General features: G+C 50.1%; 3 protein-coding genes across 3 annotated transcripts; 1 reads left to right on the top strand and 2 right to left on the bottom strand.

The window, feature by feature from the left end:
• Window positions 1–475: 475 nt before the first annotated feature.
• HO133_001671 (uncharacterized protein) lies at window positions 476–2,560 on the bottom strand (the record flags this gene model as incomplete). The annotated part of the gene is made up of 6 exons (XM_037292599.1): window positions 476–624; window positions 688–1,024; window positions 1,181–1,362; window positions 1,509–1,793; window positions 1,843–2,171; window positions 2,223–2,560. 6 exons carry the CDS (start codon window positions 2,558–2,560, stop codon window positions 476–478), a joined length of 1,620 nt encoding a protein of 539 aa, XP_037151138.1.
• A 2,162-nt stretch (window positions 2,561–4,722) lies between these two features.
• On the bottom strand, window positions 4,723–5,667 carry HO133_001670 (uncharacterized protein; the record flags this gene model as incomplete). The annotated part of the gene is made up of 2 exons (XM_037292598.1): window positions 4,723–5,086; window positions 5,153–5,667. 2 exons carry the CDS (start codon window positions 5,665–5,667, stop codon window positions 4,723–4,725), a joined length of 879 nt encoding a protein of 292 aa, XP_037151137.1.
• Window positions 5,668–9,274: 3,607 nt separating this feature from the next.
• Window positions 9,275–10,800, top strand: HO133_001669 (uncharacterized protein; the record flags this gene model as incomplete). The annotated part of the gene is made up of 3 exons (XM_037292597.1): window positions 9,275–9,610; window positions 9,664–9,908; window positions 9,960–10,800. 3 exons carry the CDS (start codon window positions 9,275–9,277, stop codon window positions 10,798–10,800), a joined length of 1,422 nt encoding a protein of 473 aa, XP_037151136.1.
• Between the last annotated feature and the right edge of the window lie 1,215 nt (window positions 10,801–12,015).

The following is a 12,015-nucleotide window of genomic DNA, read 5'->3' as shown; positions in this document are numbered from 1 at the left end:
TTGGATGAGTGTGTGCAATGAAATCGAAAGCCTTGAGGTTAGAAAACCAACATAGCGGCATTCTCACATTCTCTTGCTCTTCCGCTCACAACAGAAAAGGGGTTGAGGATTTTGAAAAAAATCAATTGGCTTTTGTAACGGCTTGACTCCCTCCATTTAAGCCGCTCTACTTTCAATTGCTTCCCGTCACTACAGTATCTGGAAGATATTAAAGCATCGAATGTCATCTATGACTGGTCATATCCTTCAATACCCAACGGAACTGCCTGGATAACCGAACCTCATCTGAAATGTTCTCGGTTGCGTCTTTCAGCAATAATGGCGCCTTCTCATAGATTCCGGAATAAGCATCATTTGATGGATGGCTGCACCTTGTTTGCATACTATATCCGAGTTTATCCGTTTACTGTACCTGAAAACGAGTTCTACTACTTTCTATAATATACAGCTGCTCGTTTCGCGCCATTCACGGTCGTCAGACTTCGTCCTGAACGAGCTGTTTGATCTCCCTCCCACTCCCCAGCACATCCGACGCTTCCGGATCCAGCAAGGCCGTTGTTCCCTGCTCACTAAATCCATTCATATCTGCCTCTGTATCGCCTATACATTGTGACCAGAAGTCCACTGTTTGATGGTAAGTATAATAAGCCGGCAACCAGGGTCAGTAGCTCGAGGTGCCATCCTTACCTTCATCTACCAGATCATAGACAATATCTTCTGCAATCTGCTCATTGAAGCGTTCACTCATAGGTCGCAGATTGCTGTGCTGGCCCGCAATTTGCTTTTTCGTGACTGGATTGAGTTTGATATCTGAAGAATCTGCCATTTCGGTATCTTCGTCCACAGCCAGGTCAGGCGGTGGGAACCAGAAACGTGGCCCGAAATTGGCTTCTGCAGCACCGCCTCGGAAGACACTGATCGCTGGATAGTAGCCAAGACTGCCATCGTCGAAACCCTCTCTTGCGCCAGCTTGATTTGGAGGCTTAGACGAAGGAGGGAGGAATGCTAGCAAATCAGTGTACGGCTTTCTAGTGTCAGCGGTAGCCTTTTACTTCACTATTTGAGTAAAGAACAAGCCTAGGGTAGATTGGAATCTCAAAGAACGTGCTGCTTCCGCGGTTGGTCTTGCAGCACAACGAGTGGTATTCACTGGAAAGAGATTACTCCGAATTGTACGTACAGTGCCAAGTAGCTCGCCATTTTTGTAGACCTTCATGCTTGAGAATGGTAGAGTACGCAAGGAGGGTTCGGGGTGATTCGGATTCGGAGGATCAGTTGCAGCGGTTCCAGCACCCACTGAGGCGGTTGGAGCTGGATTCATCAAATCTTCTAGTGGTTTCTGATAGGAGTATTCATATTGTTCTGATATATCTCGAAGTCAGCATCGGTTCTGTAAAACCAAAGTCAAGCTTTCGTACGTGCTCGAGAAAAAAATATCTTGGAGGAAATGTCTCGTAAGCTGAGGTTTGTAGCACATTGCAGAATAAACATGCGGAGTATCTGCTTACCGAAGTAAAGCGTGTTTTTAAAGCGTATGGGCACACGGTCTCTAATAATATCGAGATACTCGTGGGCGGCGATAGGATCCAGGTCATCAGACACGTCCACGGCTTTGTTGTAAGTTCCTTCAGCCACTTTTCGATGTAAAGAGAGTGAAGGCAGGCAGATCTCCAGCCCAATGACATCCCCTTCAACAAAGTCGGCGTTGGCGAAGTCCTTCGGCCTTGACATATGAACTTTCTGCCCAGAAACGTCTCTTATACCATAACTGTACGCATCAAACCCAACTGGCCCTGCTTTTGGTTAGTTCTAAATTCGAGATGCTGTCTGTGAGATACTGGCCGTCAAGCTGCGCCTCTCTGCGTGCGAAACCAATTCTAACATGACCTCGCGGTTCTCCATCCATTGGATCAGCTCTTATACCGCTCAAAATCTTAGCTTCCCAATAGTACCTGCCTTCCCTGGCACCAGTGGTTGCTCGGGCCATGCGGAAGCCTTTCTGGGTGGTGACGGCAGTGCAGTTGGGCGACGAGAAGAAGACGTGTGGCGATGTATCCTCGGGCTCGAAGCTTGAGCCAGAGGCCGTCTCTGTCTGTCGATGGTATTGAAGGGCGGGAAAGGAAGGGTCAGAGATTGCTTTCGTGTATCTAAAAGACTTCCTATTGTAGACACTGTATCGATCAGTGCCTAGTTCGAAAAGCCAGGGACGCAGCGTAGCCTACTGCTCTGACGATTCCATCCACTCCTCTCTACCAGGAATAGGTGAGAAAGTTGGCGCTTTGGGGGGTTCATAGTCAGCTGCCTTTGGCAGAGGCAGTTTGTATCGCATTGGAGAGATGTGCGTGGGCTCAGTTGATCTTTTGCGCTTTTTCGTGGTTCCTTTGCTGTCCGCATCGTCTCCACGAGCCTTGAATGTTGCCTTCTTTTCTCTCCGGGTGCGAGAAGCAGCGGCATCAGGATTGAGAGGAGACGATACTGCCGGAAGATGCTCGTCTTCAAGGCGTGCTGTGGGCAGGGCCGTGGGAGCTGTGACTGGGGGAGGCTGTTGGGCTTCGGCCATTGTGCCTTGGGTCTTGGGTGCACAGCTTAGCGGGCAGTCTTTTGGTTATGAGGGCCTAGGGGATCGTCTTCCTTAAGTCATATCATGGCATTATAAAGCCTGTTGTTAGAACAAGATGCTTCACGATTCACCATTCACCATTCACGAACGCGACTTTCGATGTCTCGGCCCGTCTTTTTCCCGCTGCTACAAGTAGATCAGCCGCGCTAGCAGAGCACTTTGCAGCATTTGAAAGAGTGCTCCAATCTCATGTCATATTTTGGCATCAACCCGGGACAACGTGGTATCCGTGATCAACCTGTTCCAGGGGAAAACACGTTAAACAGCCCAAAATCCTCCTCGTTGATGTTAATTTTGTCACAATTTTGAGGATTCAACCAACCCCTTTCGACTGTAACTTTTTCTGGAACCTAGCCTGGCTCTACGTCCGGAGCATGGATCGAGGGCCTGTATACTTCTGTAGTCACTCTCTCTTCCATGGCTTAAGATTCATCGACCCCTTGATCATGACCGCCGGTGTTCTTCTACTCTGTCGCCATGGAAAGAGTAGGCCACTATATCTAGAAGCCTTTGCCAAATAAAGAAGAAATGGTCACATTCAAGTCTGAGCATGAGCAAACATTGACGTCAGGAAGTAATATTGAGTTCATTGTGTTGTAATCTATCTATACAAACTTTGAAGCTCAGCACCTTTCGGACAGCAAGTTCCCCAAACACATCAAAGCCACCGTTCGAATACACAGTCTATGCCCAAAATAAGGATCACCTCCCAAGGAAATCAAGATGTGACAAAGGAGATGAGCTTGTTAGGTCCCGTCCTCCGAAGAGTTGGGAAGCCTCCACGCCACGACAAGGCCAGCTCTCTCGTGGAGGGTAGATCGCGAATGTAGATGGCAAAGATGAAGGAAGGGAGATGACTTACCTTTGACGGCGAGCACACTAGGGACATGGTCAGCCAACATTCGAAAGACGTGGAGAAGGGGAGACTTAGCCTGGGATCTGCAGTGTATCGAACATCAGGACCTAAATGTGAGTACCTAGAGAAATGTCAGCAGCATGGTGAATCATTGAGAGTGGACTAGGTGTTGTGAGAGTAGATGTGCTAAATGCGACCACTTGTCCTGTACTGCTTTTTTGGTGATTGTTTTTTATTGCTCGGATTCAGCGCGAGGAGAACAGCCAGAGTGCTCAATTCTGACCACAATCCCTTTGCCTCGTCGTCACTCATTTTTTCAATTTTTTTGGTGATTGTTTTTTATTGTTCGGATTCAGCGTGAGGGGAACAGCCAGAGTGCCCAATTCTGACCGCAATCCCTTTGCCTCGTCGTCACTCATTTTTTCAATTTTTTCTTGGTTTTTTTGGTTTTTTTGGTCCGGAAGTCGTAGTTCCGACAGAGTAGATGAAGAATTGCTGATTGGTGTTGGTATATTGCTCGAGTCGAAGTAATGATGTGACGAGAAGCTCTCATCTCTGGTCCGACGCAGCCGAAGAGGTGCCCAACCTCTTGGCTTTGCCCTTGCAGAAGATGAAAGGTGATGTGAGATTCGAAGATGTAAAAGGTGAATGTCGAGGATCCTCTCCTTTTGTAAGAACCCAACCGATGGATGCCCAGTCCATGACGGCATTGACACAAAAAGGAAGAGGTGGATGAGGTATGGCGCCGACTCGGGTTGCTGAAGCATCGAGAGTTGTCAAGTCGGGTGTCGAGGAAGGGAATCGGCTGTAGATATCGTATTGGCATCACCAGAGTAACGATCTGAGCGCCACGGTATAGAGTTGTCGAGCCGAGTATGAGGAGGTAGCATGGTCTCCGAGACTTTTGGACAAATGTCAACATGATCAGTAGGATAAAGGAAGAGAGGATCTCATGACTTACAAAGTGAGTGCATATGAATAGCAGGTGTATAGTCATGGTGTTGCCTTGTCTCAGTCTTCTAGGTACCACGAGGGGAACGCCAGACAGCGTACCAGTTAGTTGTGGCGGCGACCGAGTGAAGGGGAGGGGATGGGAAAAGGGGAGGTGCTGTAGGCAGTGGCTGTCTGGCGCCCTACCACTGAAACAAGGCATTGATGGCGATCTGGAACGGCACGGTCGACCAACGAGCTGCAGACGAGGATCTGATGACGGCAACGAAGGAAGTGAGTGTGAGTTGCTGGTGGCCTAGGAGAAGTGTTCGTCGTCATCAGGAAATCCTTCGTCCATCAGCGTCTGCCAGGTGCTCTGGAAGTCTGAGCTGCCAGGTAGAAGATTGGGGTTGACTTCTACCGCTGGCGGAGTGTCCATGGCGCTGATGGCGGCGTCGTCTTCTGCTTCGGTTGTATCGTCCGAGGATTGCTCAGGGGACGGCCAAGTTTTGTTGTACCAAGGTCGGAACGTTCTGGTCGACTGGACAAGATTGTCCGCAAACCGAACGATCCTTGGTCTTTTTGGGTCAACGTCTGCTTCGGCTGGTGTGGTCTTCCACAGGCGGGGACCTATCTTGTGTTGGGCTGGAATGTCCCCTTCTGTAGGGTGGCATTTACACCTGAGGCCGAAGTAGAAAAGTGGCCGGTAGTCTCCCTGAGGCCGGTTGCCGTCTTCGTCCAGGAACCCAGGTCGACCCTCGCAGTAGGGCTTCGTGCCACGGGGTTTGCGAGAGCGTGACGGCATCCACGAGGATGTGAGAGTTGATGCTAGGGCGTTGACCGGAGGTGCTGGAATGACTCGAGACGGTTTCGAAGAGGATTTGAGTATCGATACCGGAGTGATGACGGCTAGCGGCACTGCTCGAGACGGCATCGACGAGGATTGAGGGATCGACGCCGGAGTGGTGACGGCTGGCGGCACTGCTCGGGACGGCATCGACGAGGATTGAGGGATCGATGCCGGAGTGGTGACGGCTGACGGCACTGCTCGGGACGGCATTGACGAGGATTTAGGGATCGATGCCGGAGCGGTAGGTCTCTTCCTTGAGGCCTGTAGGTTGGCGACGATCCGTTGTCGGCGAGCTTGGATACGGTCAGAGGCAAGCTTGCTGCAAGGGACGGCGACACTAGGAAGAGACGACGTAGGCTTGGGCGCACTGGGTGATGCGATGGCCTGATTGGCGGGCTTGCTGATGGACATGGCGGCGAAAGAGGAAGCCATGGAAGCAACAGTTGTCGATGGGCGGGCACGCTGGACGGTAGGGATGTATTTGCGGGCTACCGAAAGCGAATTGACAGGGCGAGGTATGCTGCGGGCGGTAGCGATGGGAATTCGGGCTACCGAAGCACATTGAGGGGTAGGAATGCGAGAGGCTCTAGCGAGGGAAGGCATGGCTAGTGACGCATTGTTGAGAGAGCGCGAGATCGAATGATAAGTGCGTGTTGAAGGCATTGTGTGAGTGATGTGATTGTGAGTGATGTGGCAAAAATCGTTCGATGGAGAGAAAAAGAAAAGAGAAAAAAATTTCTGGGGGGAAAACCCACTCTTTTATATCTGAGAACCTGCTCAAATCATCTCACACTAAAGTCGACCACTCTTGTCCTCATTGCCAAGATCGAAGGGCAGAGCACCAGAACTCCAGAGAACTGCCAGCAGCAGCACTACTCGGGACTGATGGTGTAGGTATGACGGGTCGCGGGCTTCGACGGCCTCTAATGTAGTCTATAGCCATCATTATCGACAACAGCGTCCTCTCCCGGCACCCTGTGTAGACGTAAAAATCTGAAATTGAAGAGGGCCGATGCCGGCCCCTGCGATTTTGCCAAGCTTTCATACCCTTTGATACTCTTGCACAGCAGCGAGCCTGCGAGATTGCACTGGTGGCCAAGGTAGTGGAGGGTCACGGCGTAAAGAGTAGCAGGTGGTGGAGCATGATTGAGGACAAGCAAAGGATAAACAATGTAGTTGAGATGTTGGATGAGCGTCTCGCCTGCCTCAACTATCTGCAGAACAATGCGTGGATGCACCTGCCAAATTTATAGACCATGCGAGAATCGCTCTAAGGAGCGACAGCTAGAAAATCGGCAATAGGCACCGCTTTGCACATCTTCGTTGGAGAACAAGATGTTGTGGACTATAGCTCGCACTAAATACAGGTTGGGACATCTACCAAAGCTCGCTGCATGAGGCTTACTACACCGTCCTCATTGATCCGCCCGAGACCGGGGAAAGCTTCAGAATCGAAGCGTAGTCGCCTGACGTGGCTTTCAGGAATTCAAACAAAGCATGGAGAAAGTTGGGAACACTTCACGCTTCTGGGATTCCAACCACCTCTACATATCAGACAATCCATACGAAAGATGAGAACAGTCTCCAAGACTTCTTCGCGGAAATATGTCCATCCACAGACCAGCTTGGGAGGAGAATCAGCAACGCTACATCTGTGCTTGATAGGCCATCAATGCAAAGTATGGCCTGGTACGAGGGCTCTTTTGATAGGACAATGAGAGGAGACGACACAAGGAGACATAACATCAACTTGCGCGAGAGGAAAGGAAAGACCAAAGTGAGAGTAACGTTTGGAAGGATAGGCGGCCAGGATAATTTTCAGAGACACCTTTCCCGTCCTAGAAATTGGTGATGATTCGCCTACCCTTCACAATCGAATGGAGTCGTCCCTCAAGTCATAAGCCACCTAGCTCAACTCGCTGCTCCAGGCTTGCCGATCTACCATCTGGGATAGCGAGTCTATTGCCCATCAGGATGGGTCGAAGATGCCATGTGTGGCCCAAGCTCAAATCAGCTCTGCCAGCAATCGACAGCGATGACGCTTTCGAAACCATGGGTGGTAAGATAGAGTACATTAGGAGAGTTGACACAGGCTGGGGGATGGGGCGAGATCATAAGCAGCTTCCAATGGTTATGCCTACCTAATGGTGAATTGTTGATGGAGTGAGGTCCCTCGGACCTTGGCCAGAGCTGCATGTGATTGGCGCGCAACAGAGTCCGCCGGATGTGGCGGTTGTGGGCCGAACCTCCCGGTGCATGTATCTCTATCCCTAGAAATCTCATCCTCCAGATTTCACTGCAGGTTTTCGCTTTAGCAGACAGCTTGGCCTGCATCATTCTTCATGCGTTGGTAGCTATGGTAGTACTAATCAATGATTGTGATGCTCCTTGGCCTGTTGAATGACCGAACAAGCGCATTGACAAGCGGCCGAAAGTCTTGCTCCTGACGGACAGCTCATCTTCCCGCCCCTCTAATAATCTACCAAATTGGTCACTGTGAGACGACTTCCTGGCAGCCTACCAGGTTAGTGCGGCGTTTGGATACCATGCTCGCCATCTATCTACTACCTCAGCAACAGCGACAATGAAGGGCAGACTCTCGGGCGCTAGGAAAAGGGTTGCAGTCCTATGGATATATGGAAAGCAGAGGTGCTTGTTCAGAGCTATGGATGTGATACTTGGAGATTTGAGTCATGGAGTTGGTGTAGTAGTACAACAGTATGAGTACCGTCTATCTGTATGAGCTTGCTTATGGCGAAAGAGTCACGGCAGAACCACGTCGATCGTAATGAGTCCATGAATCCACCACGGATTCAAGGAAAAACCCAATCCTGCATTGATCTGACCCTATCGCTAACCTATCATTATGCTCCCTCCCATCAGTTGTCAAGAAGCCAACAGTCTAATTTCCAGCACGAGCATCATCGGCTGCATGGCGGCGGTACCTTGTGGATTTTGGGGAGATCCTCCTCAGACAGCGGTGCAGTCTTCCAAGATTCATCGACCGGTCCACTTCGGTGAGTGAGAATGGGTGGTACGTTCTTATCAAGGCACATTGTGTGTATATCATGAAGGCGAGCCGGCAGGTCCAAGTATTGACGGAACCGAGCGCGTAATTCATGGTCACGCTGGGCCTGGCAGTCATACTGGAGATCGGCTGGCAGGCTATTGTAAGCCCAGGTGTACAGTGAGATTGTCTTGCACTCAAGGATTCCTCCAAGTGCGTTGAAGACTGCTAGTATCTCAAGCACGCTGGAATTGTATCCCGACAGATATCGTTGCAACTGTCCGTCCAGATTAACCTGTATTTGCAAATTGCTGGATATCCGATGGACCCGTTTTGTCCTTCCTCGAAGTAAGACCTGACGAGATACAGCTGTTCCTGCGAAAACGTTTCCTGGGCTATTGGAAGAAGATATCCGGGGATTGCTTATAAGATTTTGTCACACTCTGCCTGTTCTGTGATGAGGTGCTCATTGAAGGTGTACTGGTCGTTCTGGAACTTGTACCAAACAAACTGGTACCTATCGTCCTCGAAAAGCTCTGGAGAGAAATCGTCGCGGGGAAACCAGACACCAATGCCAATATAAAGACTCTTCACCTTTGCGATAAGGAAACATTTTGGAACATAAGTCTTACGCCGCTGGTGGAGGAGAAAAGTACAAAGCGTCAGTAGCTGATATTCGGGAACAAGATAGGGAGTTTGGGAAATCTGACGGATTCAAATAGCGGGTCATGCTCGTGGATAAATTTCCGCTGCTGTGAATAAGAAAGGAAGTGAAGGGAGTTGAATACATGGGGAGAACGAGTACTTTGATGGAATCAATTGCATTCACACGACAATAGAGAAAATGACTCGTGCTTTACAGTTCGAAATCATAGGAAAGATTCCCAGCGCAACAAAAATCACTAGGGTCCACAGTAATTTGCGTTTAGGTTGAGAGCCATCCACGCTAAGATAAGATAGTGCTCTTCCGCACTTTTGGAATCTGGCTGCAAATTTCTCCCAAGCGACACAATGGCGCCAACATCCAGATCTAGGTCTGCGCGACGGCATGCACCGCTGGAAGAAGATCTCACAGCTACTGGTCCGCTGCGACATCGTTCAAAGAAGAGAAAGGCAAGGCCCGAGGATGATGGCAGCGGCTATGTGGATTCGAGGTCGTCCAGAAAGATTCTCAAGATCGGACAGGACCTAGCAGATGAAGAGCAGCAGGAAAACGTGGCTGCAGCGCCCAATCCAGCGTTCACTTTTGAGTCACGCTTCGGTGGAGCCAGCGCGCCAGAAGAAGAAGATGATGGCCGGTATGATGATGAGGCTTGGGGAGATGAGGATGATATGATCCAGGAAGCTGTGAATTGTGGATAATCCGTAGCTGGGATGGTACTTCTGACAAGGTTGAACAGGAGATTGATCCGGATGACTTGAGTCTCTTCGATAAATTCATGCCATCGACTTCGGCAGACGCCATCCTACAGGCGACTGCCAACAAGGGTACTGAAGAAGAACAAGGGACCAATCTGGCAGATCTGATCTTAGAGAAGATTGCCGCACACGAAGCTACGCAAACGGGGCAGCCTATCATACAAGGCGGTGGACCGCCTGAGGAAGCTATCGAGTTACCAGCAAAAGTGGTGGAAGTGTACTCAAAGTATGCTTGCAGATATCATCAATCACTGGCTCTGCTCACTCATTCACGCAGGATCGGCATGATTTTATCTCGCTATAAGTCCGGCAAACTTCCGAAGCCTTTCAAGATCGTTCCCACACTACCGCAATGGGAGGAGCTCCTCGCCATCACCAGACCGGAGTCTTGGACGCCAAACGCATGCTATGAAGCCACCAAGATCTTCGTATCGGGGAGCGCTGGTATCGCTCAAATGTTCCTCCGAAACGTATTGCTCGAACGCGTGAGAGAAGAAATCCACGAAACGAAGAAGCTTAGCGTTCACCTCTACAAAGCTTTGAAGAAAGCACTGTACAAGCCATCGGCCTGGTTTAAGGGCGTATTGTTTCCATTACTGAACGAGGGTCAATGCACGCTGCGCGAGGCCCAAATCATTTCCAGCGTCCTTGCCCGAGTATCGGTACCGGTCTTACACTCAGCCGCAGCCCTGCTCAGATTGACAGAAATAGCAGCAGAGCAGACATCTTCAATATCTACGGAAGCAGCCGGGGCGACCAACATCTTCATCAGAATACTGCTGGAGAAGAAGTACGCGCTTCCATACAAGGTCATTGATGGCTTAGTGTTCCACTTTCTCCGATTCCGCGTCACACCACCAGCAAATGGGCGTGATGTAGGCTTCGGAGCGACTAGCCTCCCAGTGCTGTGGCACCAATGCCTGCTCGCATTCGCGCAGCGGTACAGGAATGACATTACGGAGGACCAGCGGGAAGCTTTACTGGATCTTCTACTTGTCAGGGGGCACAAAGCCATTGGACCAGAGGTTCGACGGGAATTGTTAGAAGGCCGGGGTAGAGGTGTGCCTCTAGAGGAGCCTCTCAGCGGTGGGAACGATGATACCATGGAGCTCACATGAGTCATTTTGGCTAGAAACGAGTGGAATGGGCGTGAGGCGTAGCCAAGGCCATGCACAACATGATCAGAGACGCCCTCAGATCCACTTTACTGATGCGGACCCCAACGCATAATTCCATACGGGTGTTGCCTCTCAAGCTTACTGATCCGTTATGATGCCGGGGTTGAGGATTATCAGCTGCTGTACCACATGTCAACCTGGCGTGGAACGTCCAAGCCCTCCGTTCTCCGCTTTGTTTCATCCTTCTTGAAATCATTCAGCAAATCACAAGAGTGACAAAAGTGCGGAGATTGAGAGTAGGGGCACAAGGTCCGCCCGAGTTTTTGCGTATGCATTGCCATTTGGAGGCTCAGAGCTATGTCAACATGTACTCTTCCTACGTAATCATTTCCGAAGGGGAATTCTAAGTCCTCAGTCCTAAGTCGTAACACAAGGCCGTTCATCCGTTTCTGACCGATTACCCTGCGTGTCGCTTACCTGAATGTGGTAGTGGGAAGTGGGAAGTGCGCATAAATGGGAAGGAGACGCCGTTTCGTGCCACAGGAAATACGGGAAGCGCTAAATAGCTGAAGCAACCATCATTCTTCCGACCCGACTTTGTAACACTGGTTTAACGCATTTTCGATGGCCGATGAAGTGAAGTCTGAAGATAGAGCGAGGTGAGATCATCATGATCATGACCAGGCTGTCGGGCTAATGCTTCACGACGGAGATGTACGGCGAGCAGTGCGTTTGGCACAGTCAGCTTCTCTACGAGCTGAGCCGAGAACCATCGATGCAGCAATATTGCATATGGTCTATCTTCCGTAATGGTCTCTTATCTTACCATCATGAACGACTGGTAAGATACTTGGTCAGTATGCATCCTGCAGGCAGTGTTCTTTCCCTCAGTCTCTGCACCGTACAGGATTTCACCTTTGATTGTGGTGTGTGCGGTGCCGTGAAACGGCGAGTGGAGAAGATGGCTTGCTGAATCCGTTTCCTTTGCGCACTTTTGCGACTCCCTTATTTGGTGAGACAAATTTAAGCACATTCCAATTTGCCACCCACGTAGTTGTCGAGCTCGAGGGAGAGTATATTTTACGAGGTTAATGCTCAGGAGAAAGATGCGCATGGAGCCGAAGAAGAAGTATGTCGGGCGGGATTGTTGAGGTCGGACAGGGCTAAGAAATAGTAATGAGAATAATATGATGCAAGGCGTATGCCGTATGCAAA

The sequence above is a fragment of the Letharia lupina genome, assembly GCF_014066315.1.
Source record: "Letharia lupina isolate WasteWater1 chromosome Unknown contig_13, whole genome shotgun sequence".
NCBI classification, from domain to species: domain Eukaryota; kingdom Fungi; phylum Ascomycota; class Lecanoromycetes; order Lecanorales; family Parmeliaceae; genus Letharia; species Letharia lupina.
This window is presented reverse-complemented; position numbering and strand designations above follow the sequence as displayed.